At 36.3% G+C, this 13714-nt stretch overlaps 1 protein-coding gene across 1 annotated transcript; it reads left to right on the forward strand.

The window, feature by feature from the left end:
* Positions 1 to 4581: 4581 nt before the first annotated feature.
* Positions 4582 to 11983, forward strand: RGS20 (regulator of G protein signaling 20; the record flags this gene model as incomplete). The annotated part of the gene is made up of 4 exons (XM_083360316.1): positions 4582 to 4727; positions 9635 to 9712; positions 10512 to 10746; positions 11795 to 11983. 4 exons carry the CDS (start codon positions 4582 to 4584, stop codon positions 11981 to 11983), a joined length of 648 nt encoding a protein of 215 aa, XP_083216442.1.
* Positions 11984 to 13714: the final 1731 nt, after the last annotated feature.

The raw sequence follows: 13714 nt of genomic DNA on the forward strand, positions 1-13714 counted from the left end.
GCTTAAAAGGTTTTAGACTGTTTGTAGTAACTGGATAGTTCTAATTTTCACTGCTGGTGCTATTTTAATGTTCTGCAGAGCTTATTTGCTTAGGGAAGAAGGATTGTGTGTTTGGGGAAATTATTTACTAAGCTCCTTTGAAGATGATCCTTTTGATCTCAAAAGGCAGACTAAAAGAACTCTCAGAAATACTTAAACCTAGACCAGCATGTGCTTTAAAAAGTCAACATATGCTTGCAAATAATACATGATCAAATTTGTGGCTAGATTAGCTATTGTATACACAACAATGTGAAATTACAGCTTCCAATTCTTTAGCAGTTATTGACCTTTGTACATATCAAGTTCTCCCCAAGAACCTACATTGATGTAATGTATCAGTTTAATAAGGGATGCAGTGGCTCAGTGGGTTAGGACGCTGAGCTTGTCGATCAGAAGGTCGGCAGTTTGGCGGGTCGAATCCCGAGTACCGCGTAACAGAGTGAGCGCCTGTTACTCGTCCCAGTTTCTGCCAACCTAGCAGTTCGAAAGCACGTAAAAATGCAAGTAGAAAAATAGGGACCACTACGGTGGGAAGGTAACAGCGTTCTGTGCGCCTTTGGTGTCTAGTCATGCCGGCCACATGACCACGGAGACATGCTCGGACAAGCGCTGGCTCTTCGGCTTTGAAACGGAGATGAGCACCGGCCCCTAGAGTCGGAAACGACTAGCACGCATGTGCGGGGGAACCTTTACCTTTACCTTTTATCAGTTTAATATATGTGCGGATCCAACCAAGATGGCAACTGACAGATGGAAATTTTGTTAGTGCTCACATTTTCTAAGTGCTGTCCAAGATTTTTTGGTTGGCACCCAGTGTATCAATAACCACTGGGACCATAATAGCCAGTTTGTGTCATTGTTTTATTATTATTGTAGTTGGTTGCCCGATCAGCCACATGTTTAGACTGTATTTAGCACATTTGTCTTCCCATTGAGATTTTCCCAAGGACCTGTGATAGCCAGACATTATTTTTATAATATGAAAGGTATCGTTGCAGGAGGTAAACTGTTCCAAGTAAAGTGATTGTGTCAATATATATATTCTCCAGTTCTTTCTCTTCTCTTCTGCTGTCTCCAGGTATTGTAATGTCTACTATTCAGACTTCCTTTGTCTTTCTTATCAATAGTTGTTAAGTATGGGGTGTTCTATGGCATATGTTTCTCTGTCTGAATACTAAAGTCCCAAAGCACTTTAGCTTCCTCGTTTTTGATTGTTTTGTCTATTTTGTAGTCTTACCAGTTCTTGATTGCAGGGGAGAGATATTTTTTGCAGCTGTTTCAATGAACCACTGTTGCTTCTTTGCCATGCTGTTATTTGTAATCGGTCTGTAGGATCTTCTTGCAGCACCACTATTTCTTCTCTTTGCAGAGATAATATTTATTGTCTGTTGCTGTCTTCTGGTTTTATATGCAATTTGTTCTTAAAGCTTGGTCTTGTGCAGCCAGAATTAGCTCTTTTGACTCTTTCTTCAACTTCCCTGCTCTTAGCTATTGCCAGAGTTATCTGTTTTGTCTGCTAGGTTTTTTTTAATGTACCAAGCATGCAATCTATGTTTTTAGTCTTTGTTTATGCGATGCGTAAGTAATTTTTTCTCCAATAGCTGCTGACCCTGGTTGCTCAGTCAATAATCTTGAATCTGTAGCCCCCTTGTCACCAGATCTCTAGGAACTCCAACATCTAGTTTGGTTCTTATTAACCTGGGCATTGACTGATCCAATATAGGCTTCAGTAAAGTTATGTCTGATCATATCGTTTATGGGAGAGACACACTTGGTCTGGCTGCTCTAATGAGACCTATCCAGCATGGCACAGCTCTCATCTTTCTCCCAGCATGCAACCCCCATATCAAAGTAATACCTCACTGGGGGTTATTACTATCATTATTAAAGCTATTATAGTTCATTGCACAGTCGGCCAGATGTTTAGACTGGACTTGGCATTTTTATCCAGCTACTGAGTTCTTCCCAAGGGCCTGAAATAGGCAGATCTTCTTGTTGATGGTGTAAAGCAAGTGTGTCAAACTGCCAGCCCATGGGCCAGATGTGTCATGATGAAACTGTGCCCACCCCATTGCCGGCAATAGGAAAAAAGTCACAAGTTTGACACCCCTGGTGTAAAGGTATCAGTTATTATTATGATTGGTCACACAGTTACCAAGATGTTTAGATGATTTGGCATTTTTATCCATCTATTGACTCCTTCCCAAAGATCTGAGATCAGCAGTTTTTGTTGTTTGATTGTGTTAATTATTATTCTAAAATATCATTATTATGCAAATAACTTGACCAAGAAATGATATTCACTTGATTCAGGGACTAGTAGTAGACTTAACAAGTAAACTGGAAACAGATATAAACTGAAACTTGATGTTTATACAGTAGAAGTATGTTCTTATAAATGACATTTATTTCAGGAAGATGAAAGTAAAGCGCAAAGAGCACAATGAAATAAAAATACCTCCCATTCTCTACTCAACATTTGGTTACTCAGTATTCTGTCATATAATTGAGTTACACTATATTGCCAAAAAATCCTGAATCTGAAAGCACCTTTTCTGACTAAAATTTTTTATTAAAAAAGGCATAAGCTATGCTTTTTAATAAAATGTGTTAGTTGGAAAACGGTGCCACCAGACTCCTCTTTATACTCCATCACTGGAAACTTGCAAAAAAGGTTAAAGTTGCATTTTTATTTTCTCCTGCCCTCTTTTAATATCAAAAGCCTCTTCTTTGTTATATATCAAATTCAAAGCAAAGAATCTTGATGTTCAATCATTTGACCAATCAATGTTAGGGAACCAAAGCAACAAAAATAATAATAATACAACATGGTATGCTATGAAGTAGCTTAATTTTGGACATTAGCTTGTAATTTATTATGCAGATCATAAATTGTCAGATGGACATTGCAGACAGCTATATTTTGCTTCATAGCGAAAACATTGCAACTTAGTAGGAATGAATGAATAAATGAATATGACAGTTAGATGGGAGAATTCTAAAGCTAATATACTTAATTCAGCCAAAGTGGATAACCCAAATTTATTACATTCATTTGCATTCCACCTTTAAATATGGTGTGTGCATATGTATGTATGTATGTATGTATGTATGTATGTATGTATGTATGCTTTTTAAATGAGTTATCCACTATGGCTGAAATAATGTATATTATTTTTAGAATTCTCCCATCTAGCTGTCATATTCATTTATTCATTCATTCCTACTAAGTTGCAATGGTTTTTGTGTTTCTGATGCATTTTTGTGTTTCTGGTGGGTTTTATTGCATTTCTCACTGCTATACATGGCATGGGTCCGGAATACCTCGGGGACCACCTGCTGCCGGCGTCAACTCCCCTCCGCCCTGTGCGTTCCCACAGAGAGGGCCTCCTCAGGGTGCCTCCAGTCAGAGAATGCCGGCTGGTGGCCCCCAGGGGGAGGGCCTTCTCTGTGGGCGCCCCGGCTTTGTGGAATCAACTGCCGGTGGAGCTCCGGATGGCACCGGATCTCCGCTCCTTCCGGCGCGGGTTAAAGACCCACCTGTTTGAACAAGCTGGCCTGGCCTGATGGGGAGTTAATTTGGGTTTTAAATATTTGTATATTTTATTGTTTTATCTTGGGCATTAATTTAATTCTATTTTAACCTTTGTAGTTTTGTACTTTTATCATATGCCCTGTTCACCGCCCTGAGTCCCTTGGGAGAAGGGCGGTATAAAAATTTAATAAAACTAAACTAAACTAAACTATTTGGCCATATAAAAGATACTGCCTTTGCTGTTAGGTGCTACTAGATGCATGACTCCTCGTGCTGTAAAACAGAAAGATGCTGTACAGCTATTTCTGCTTTTCCCTCCTTAACACTTTTTTCCTAGCCAGAAAACATGAAATTATCTGTTATCTGTTTACTTCTAGAAAAAAGCCAGGACATTTACATGATACCACCTTTTTTCAATACATCTTCAAGAATATAGAAGACACAGGAGGAGAAAAAAACCTCATTCAGAAATTCTAAAACAGAAAAGGCAATAAATAACCCGAAACGTTAGAGCATTCAATAGGTTTTGTATTTCTGGAATAAAGTGTAGTATTTTCTCCTCCCTTTTCTTTTAGAACCAGTCTTTCTTAAATAGGAATACAAGTTCAGTTTTGGTATAATTTGGGAACAATAGTAAGCCGGAATAAAGCAGTATGTAATAATATACCATCTGTTTTATTATAGCTTTCATTTGTTATGCAAGCCAAAGAACTTTTGTAAATAATGATTAGGTTAATCTTCTTGTCAATCCTGAAAATATGCTTTTCAGACTCAACAACACTCTTTCTGCCTCATTCACAGGATTTTTGCTGAACGACAAAGCAGCTGTCAGGGAAATGAGGAAGCCAATGTGTTCCATTTGTTAAGACATAGATCTGTTTGCATTTCAAACAGCAATTAGAAAAACTATTGGTTGCCCTTGCAGCATGGCAGCTATCAGCAATCCAGCATATACGTTTTTCTGGCATGTTTAACTTATTTCCTAATATTCTGTTTTGCAGCCCATGGGATCAGAGCAGGTGGAAATGCGCAAAAGGCAGACTTCTGCATCTCAGGAGATACCAAGCTCCCTACTTGCCCAGTCTGGGGTAGAGACTCAAGGCTCCAACCCCTGTTGCTTCTGCTGGTGCTGCTGTTGCAGTTGTTCCTGGTATGTCTTTACAATATATTCAATCCACCCACAGGGAAGATGACAGCTAGTTACCATAGGAACATAGACATACGTCCCTTGGGTAATCAGATAAGCAGGAAAGGAAGATACCTAGACTAAGCTAGGCAACAGCTGTGTGGAGATGAAAACAAAATCATGCTGTTTGCAGAGTTGGACCAAGATGCAGGATTGATGCTATCCATACATTATGTGTTTCCCATTTAATTTTCTAAACAGGATAACTTCATTCACAAATACATTTTAGATCTATAAAGTTGGAAGTGGCTTAAGTGACTCAGGTATGTCAAACTTGCAATGTCATGTGATGTTGCGTGACGTATTGCGACTTTTCCCCCATTGCCAGCAATGGGGTGGGCACGGTTTCAACGTGAAGCATCCGGGCCGTGGGCGGGCAGTTTGACATGCCTGGGCTAAATGGACTAATAATCTGATTCAGGGTTAAATTAGATTATTCATAAAATGTGAATTGCACTGCTTAGTGCTCCACTTATTTTTTACTTTATTTCAAGTACAATAGGCTATTGAATTCAGGAAGTGAATTATTTATTGGGATAAATATAAATGTATATGCAATGCTTGTAGGTAAAAATAATGGTGCTATTGGAATTTTTCAAAACACCAGGGAATGGATTTTTTAAAAAGCTTGGAAAGAAGAAAATCTACCCAGTACTCAGTCAGGATTCTGCCAACCTGCTCCTACAACACAGTACATAAAATCCAGACATGGAGTAGCATGAAATGCATTTCATAGATGGCCGTATGTAGCTGTTATATTGTGAATGGTAGGTTCTTCAGTACAGAAGCATTTCAGAAGACCTTGAATCATTTGATTCATAGTAGATAAAACAATGTAATTTTAACCAGCACTCTTGAAAGAAAGAAAATTAGATTATTGTCTCTGCAAAAGTGCTGGTAGATGAAAAAAACAGCTTCAACCTGAAATTAGTATTTTGAAAATATTTGCTAAATGCAACTGTGAGGCAGAAAAGAAGATAGTACTGTAAAACTATTTATACACAAAGGCACTCATAATTCTTCAACAAGCCAGAGTCAAAGCAATCTCTTTTCAACAGAACAAATTTAAGATTCTTTGGGGCTTGCTCTGTTGAGAACTGGCCTTATCTGGGCTTGAAAGCCAAGCAGTCTTCACTTGAATGAAAAATGTCAAGGAAATACAGTGCTGCAGCTAGACAGGGAAGTTGAGAAAATGCCCCAAAAATGACAGTGGCAAACCACTTCCTTATTCTTGCTAAAGAAATCAAACAGGCCATGTTGCTAGAGTCATTACGAATCAAGCTTGATTTGCAAAAGACATGGAAGACTTATCCAACATGGAAGACTTATCCAACAGGGAAGACCTATCCAACAGGGAACCACTCTTTGTGTTTAAGTTATGTGAAGTACAAAATATCAGCCACAAACACACTGCAGCCAATTGGGATAACATAGAATCTGTAACCTAAAGTACTGTGCTGATATCTCTGAGTTAACATATTTTTAGAAAAATTGTCTTATTTCTTACCCACCAGTCTATTTTATTCACGTTTTCGTCAATAAATTGTAAGAAAGAACTTTTATTCATATCAACATTAAGAATAGCCCAGTCCATGTAGTGCCCGCTAGCTGTTCTGGATTTCATTTTCAAACATTATATTTACAATAATACTTAGATTGCTCAATGGGCTTGAAAGCTGTTTTTATCACTGGTTCCATATTTGCAGGAAAACTTTAAATGATCACAATTTATTCTCCCATAACATTTATTTCTATTACAGGTATAAAGAAAAATACAAATCAATTTCTGCATAATAAAACTTTTCCTTTTTATTTCATATAAATAGTTATTTTGTTTTACTTTTAAAATATAGTTACAATGATGGAAACAATTGCTCAGTTAAGTATTAAAAATACTTGTTAAATCATCAGATAACTGTGATGCCAAAAAAAGTCCTCACACTTTTAGTGGCTTGGAATCTGACCAGAAATAGAATAATCTCAACATGGTTTATTTCTTTGGAATAACAATTTTTGGGAACAAATACTGATGTGAAACAAGCTACAAGTGAATGTTCTACTTATACTCCTAAGTTTACAAAAAAGCATTTCTTCCAATAATCTGAATTGAAAGAAAAAATGAATAAAAATAGTATCCTTAAGTATAGAATCGTCAATATTTGAAGCATAAACTGAGAAGAGGCAACCAGTTAGACTTTTGTGAAGCCATAACTTATGCTCTATCATTTCAACAACTTAGAATCAATACTTTTTAGATGAAATTATAAACAGTTTACAACTATAATAAATCTTCCATGAAGAAACGTCTACATTAAAAGATCACATCCATTAGTCTGAGGCATGACAATTTTATTTATCTGGAGAAGGAATGATGTCTCCTCATAGTTTTGTCAGGGATTTTAGGCTGACTTATTCTCACTCATTGTTGATCCAGATAATCTTGCTTTATAAATTTATTGAGTTCATTTGCATTCTACCTTTAAATATGGTAGCATATAAATAATACAACTATGAAAAACTTACCTTGGCAATAAAGGTGGCAGGCAGTAAGGAATTTTTCAATGTCATATTGATCGAGAAATGGAAGATGTATGGTATGTTTCAACCAAGACATGAAAATCTATTTCAAGTCCACTTTCAGTTATGGAAGTTTACAGGGTGATTTGGGGCGTCACTAAGTTTTATCCCAACCTATCCATTTTATGCTGTTCTTGCAGAAAAAATGTAAGCATACTGTCTATGCTGCTTTGAGCTCTTGAATGGAAAGAGGAATATAAATCTGGCAAATAATAAATAAGTTCAAAGGCAGTATTTGAAAAAGCCAGTACAGATAACTGCACTCAAAACAAAAGCAAACAAGGGGGTGGGGAGTAGCATCTAATGATGTTTATGTTCTCATTTATCATTCCAAAAGGCATCCACTGGGTAGGCAGAGAACAGAACATATGCCGATTGCCACAAAAACGCTTAATTTCCATCCCGAATCCTGGGATGGATCTTCCATTAAATTATCTATTAAATTTATATGCTGCCCATCTCGTCACTGAAGGAGCCTAAAACATATTCTACAAATCTAGTATGCTTTCTAGACATACCTACTAAGACCACCTGTCTGTCTCATTACTGCCTATCTAAATTCATCTGGGCCACCTCTTAAGGCTGTCTAACTCTTTCTTTTTTTTAACTTGGTAAACTGCTTCAATGCTTGCTCTGAAGTCTGTTACATGCCCTGCTCTTGGTGCTTTCTTATTTTCTATTTTTTCTCCATTAACAGCCCTTCCTTGACTGGTGGAATAACTTTTCAATTTAGGTGTATATATTGATTCCCAGACAGCTTTTTTGTGGTCCTTGAAATTCTTGAGAAAATGTTTCTACATTTTTGTTCCCATTAAGTTTTGTGGGATGGGTTCAAGTGTATCTCAGATGATGATGATATCCACCAGATTACTGACACTTGAAGTAAGCATCATATTCAACTAAGGTTACCTTAAAGGAAAACAACCTTTATCTAACTGTTAAGTATATAAATACCCATTAGACTCTTAGTTGCAACAGGACTGAAGTCTGAATTTCCTAATTAAATTGTTTTTAAAGAAAAAAGAGAAGGGAATCTGAGTGGATAAACAGTGAGACATGTTCAGCACCATATGCTGTTTTCTTGACTTAGATCCATTACAACTTTGAAAAGCTAAAATATACTGTAGTAAGATTATTAAAGATAGAGGTTTCCCTGTCCAATCATGTCCAAATCTAGGGTGCAGCGCTCATCTCCGTTTCTTGGCCAAGGGAGTTGGTGTTGTCTGAAGATAATTTTCCATGGTCATGAGGCCAGCATGGCTATACATCAAAGACGCATGAAACACTTGTTACCTTCCCACCAAAGTGGTACCTATTAATCTACTCACATTTCCATGCTTTCAAACTGTAAGGCAGGCAGAACCTGGGTAGGAACAGGGCCTCACCATGTTGCACAGTACTCAGGTCTTGAACCTGGGTTATCAGCTGACAAGCTCAGCATCTTTAAGTGCCAAGCCACTGCGCCCCTTATTAAGATCATTACTCTTATCAAAATCAGATTCCCCCCCCCCTTTTTTTTTAAAGTAAAATAGTCCAATTAGAGATTTTTGACACTGCAACTCCTTTCATCCAGAACTTTGAGATAAACGAGTCAGGAACTGGAACAAAAGTTTTGTAGAGACAAGGAAATTAAGACAACTATAAAGACACTGTCTATTTACATGATCTAGTATTGCAAATTGGGAAGAAATAGAAAGCCAAGACTTACCACAGTCTATCCCATTGAACATTTATCTAAATCTAAATCAAACATAAAATTTCTTTCAAGGCAAGGAGGTAGAGCAGTTCTTTCCAATGCAAGATTCCCTGTAGATTTATGAGTTCAAAAGAGGAAGCATAGGAAGCAGTCTAATAAAATTACGAGAAAGGGATCTTCTCAACATAAGAACAAATAGCAGTGTGGGGAGTGCACATAAATAACCCTGAGTGGCTGGACATCAAAGTGCTATTTTGCTTTCAGATAAAACTCCCAGTGTAGCATTTTGCCATTCTTGTCCTCTTGTATTCTGCAGATTTTCTAGAAGAAATCACATTTGCTAAAATATTGTTTTCTCTTCTGTCCGATATTTTTAAAATAAAGCACAGACAAATGATGTATTATATGAACCAATATTTTTCTAAGATGCCTTATCGTTCAACACATCACATTTAGAAGAAATTGTGTGGTACTTTAGTGCAATTCTTTTACTGGGGGAAATAGAATGTAACCTATATTCAGGTATCAACCCAAGTGGTAAATTTAAAATCTCAGCAAATTGTTTATTTCAGTTTTACCAAACTCTGTTTTATTACAGTCTTACTGTTAGGAATCAAGATGAAAGAGCAGTAGCACATGAAATTGGATCAGAAATGATTCCGTACTGTGATCAAAGGTAAGGATTAACTGGGGACTAAAACCATTGTGTGGATTTAAAGATCTGGTAATTCTCAGGCAGCATGATCATGGTGACTGGGAGTGATGGTAGTTGTAGTATTACATATTTGAATGAATGAATGAATGAATGAATGAATGAATGAACCTTTATTGTCAAAGTACAACCATGTATACATTGAGATTGGCTGAGCCTCCCTTCGTGCCCCCACAATTCACAGTGACAACAAACCCACCATCTTGTTACACCATGTGAGCTAACTGCATAACACACCATATTGCACATCACATTGGATAAGGTTATTACTAACCTTATACCAGTTTAGCATATTTTAGTTACCAAGATATAGATCACTGTATACATTCACCTGCAAACGGAGTCTAGTTAAAATGTGGCTATGAAAATATGAAAAATTCATGTAAGAGTGTTTTTCTATTTTAACATTTTACTTTATGAAAACATTAAAAAATAAGACTTTTTTTTACTTTAGTTCCTTATACTGCAGCAACAGGATAGCATATAACAGAGAATATGAGAATACTGGTCATACTGAGTAAATATATATAGTACATAATAGCAGTGGTTCGATAAGTAATAAACATACTATAATAACATAATAGATGGGAAAAATACTGACTGTATGTTAACAACATAAGATACCATTACTACTTTTGTTCTTTTTTTCACGTTTTAACTAAATTGCTTCAAATTTCAGATTTATCAATGCATAAAAACCTCCCAAATTCCACATTTTCCTCTCATACAGTTAGTATTTTCCATTCATTTATTTCATTTATAGCTCAACACATAGTTTGGAAGAAGCAAGTGCTTGGAGGCATTCCTTTGATAAACTGATGGCAACACCTTCAGGCCGAAATGCTTTCAGAGAATTCCTTCGGACAGAATACAGTGAAGAAAACATGCTTTTCTGGTTGGCCTGTGAGGACTTAAAACAGGAATCCAACAAGAATGTAATTGAGGAAAAAGTCAGGCGAATATATGAAGATTATGTTTCTATTCTTTCTCCAAGAGAGGTTTGTAACATTTTGCAATACCCTTGATTTTAAATGAGTCAACCAAAGATGTACAATGAACTGTTCCAAGTTGATCCTGCTCAGATGGCATATTTTAAAGACTAAGACTGTTACAAGATTGTTAAGATTTTTAAAGTTTGATAGTTTTAAAATTATTTTTTTATAAGTTTTAAACATTTATTTTGTGAGGTGATTTGAGTGGGAGTTCTTCTTGGACTAAAAACTGAAATACTAAAATGTTAGAATATATTTGTTCTAACTGAAAAGAATAAATTATCTTTAAGCATACAAATAAGGATAGGGATAAGTGCATAAGTAGGGGACAGATATAAAATTTAAACTTTTCTTTCTAGAAGACTAACATAGCTCAATTTCATAGGATAAGGTTTCAAAAGATTTATTTTTGGATTCTTTTCTCATTGCTAATGAAGTCCACCTACATAGTAAATTGCTACATACATAGATTTATTAAAATCTAACCTTGTTGCAATTATACAATGCCTTAGAATACCTTTCAGGTATTGATAAATACTAGTTGTGTAATATTCCAATAAACAATTATCACTTAAAATCATACAATAGATTTTTAACATACAATTCTTATCCTTCAATACAAAATTTTTAAAACAAGTGTTTATATTTCATGAAGACAAGGGATTGCACTTGTGAAAGCTCTTTGAATGTTTTATTTGATTTGTGATGGAAAATTGTTTTAATCCCTGATGGAGATTTATATACCTTAATATGATGGATTCCAAAATGTCCATGTCTGTTTTAAATCCATCCTGGATATGCTTCAAATGCTAACCATTTGAAGAAAACCTTTTTGTTTCTCTTTCTTCAAGGAAAACCAAAAATTATGGATTTTAAAATAAGATGAAAGTAGAACATTGTCAAATGTTTTAGTGGTAACAGAATGTCCTCCAATTATAAAAAATGTCTACACAATTTTCAGGACCATTGTGATACTATCAAATTGTTTTCATTGTTAGCAACAGAATTGAGGAAATATATTATTGAACACTTTAATAAATTCATTTATTAACAGGTCAGCCTGGACTCCAGGGCAAGAGGAATTATTAACCGGAATATAATGGAACCATCAATACATACTTTTGATGAAGCACAATTCCAAGTTTATATGTTGATGCTCAGAGATTCCTACCCTCGGTTTGTGAACTCTGCTATTTACAAAGACTTAGTTGTGTCACATTTTCAAACACCTGCTGAACCATAGAATTTAAATGAATTATTTTGCATCTAACTACCTACCTACACAAATAAAACTTTGGTCTATCATCCATTAATATGGGATTTAGAATCAACAAGCTGATTACATAACAGTAATTCAGTAACAAGTGTATCTACAGTATGCTGCTGTTACTGCAATGGTAACAGTGTTCCAAAGTTTACACATTCTAAAATTTCACATTATTTCCTGAATTTTAAGTAGTTCTGCCTAAATTATATATGCTGATGGAAGATATATAGGAAAAGTTAACAGCAGGAACATACACTGCAGTAAAATTCAGAAATTCATACAGCTTTTAAATGACAATTCCATGATCTATCTGGAGTACTTCACTATCCAGGTGTCCTGTCAGTGAGACTGGAACACTCTTCCCAGTGTTTTTATTTTAAAAACGAATTATTATGCTTGATTCAAGTTTTCTCCTGCATCAGGGTATGGCAAAGGATAAAAGAACTACTTGGATCAAACAGGCGTCAGTTCTTTCCATTCTGCTCATTGTATAATCCATACTACGCCACTGATAAGATCTTTCAAATATTAAAGCAACTCATATCAAAGCTGTTACAAAGTTGTAAGGAAAAATTTGATCTTGAATTTTGTCCTCCAGAGCCTTACCACTGATGTTGGACAACAAAATCCAAGAAATCTTATGGCTGTTGGGGTTCTATCTGTCAGGATCTCTGATTTAGCCAAACCTACTTAAAACTTACATAAAATAAAACATTTTAAGTTTAATTTGTATAACAATAATGCTTGTTTACTGAAAGCTTACCAAAATTGGAATCTTTGACCAAGCCTAAGAGGATTTCTATGAATTCTGAAACTTTTTCTCAGTAAAACTTACTTGAAATGATTACTTTGCCCTGTACTAAGCAAATACTTGCTTTGATATTGAAATATTCACGATAACCCCAAAGGGGCTTTTTTTCAAAAGGCAACTGGACTTTGTTTTTCCTTGAAGATGTTTTGCTTCTCATCCAAGAAGCTTCAGAACTGAAGAAGCTTCTTGGATGAGAAGTGTAATGTCTTCAAGGAAAAACAAAGTCCAGTTGCCTTTTGAAAAAAGCACCTTTGGGAAAACCATGACCTGGACGACTGAGAATCTCCATAGACATATTCACATAATAATTTATTCGTGCTTATATGCAGTGGCATAGCGTGGGGGGTGCAGGGGGGCCCGGCCGCACCGGGCGCAACATCTGGGGGGGCGCGCTCGCACTCGCAGCTCTCTACCCCTGCCTGGCTCACTCACTCTCTCTCACTGCAGTGCTGGCTGTGCGAATCCGATCCGAGCCGCCGGGTCACCGCCCACTGTGGAGGGGGGGGTGCCAGGCGTGCGGTGCGGTGCTTGCCTTGCCCCGGGTGCTGACAACCCACGCTACGCCACTGCTTATATGACAACTTGCATTGAGTTCTAGAACTGATTTCCTTCATTTTTCTCTCCACCAACAAAAAGTTCAGCTTAGGCATTATTCTTAGAATTCAGAATAATCCACTTCTCTTTTAAAGAAAAACCAAATTTTACTTACAAACGTAATGTCAGGAGTAGCATGACCATTTCTTCATGAGTAGCATGAGAGCATTTCAAAGCTAACAACAAAGCAAAGCAAAAGGCACAAACAAAAAAAGGCACTGAAGAGAGATGTCAACCCATGTTATCTTATTACTGAATTCATGATGATTGTTAATATTTCTAGAAAAGATATAGAAAACACA

Source organism: Vipera ursinii (genome assembly GCF_947247035.1).
Source record: "Vipera ursinii genome assembly, chromosome: 3".
NCBI classification, from domain to species: Eukaryota; Metazoa; Chordata; class Lepidosauria; order Squamata; family Viperidae; genus Vipera; species Vipera ursinii.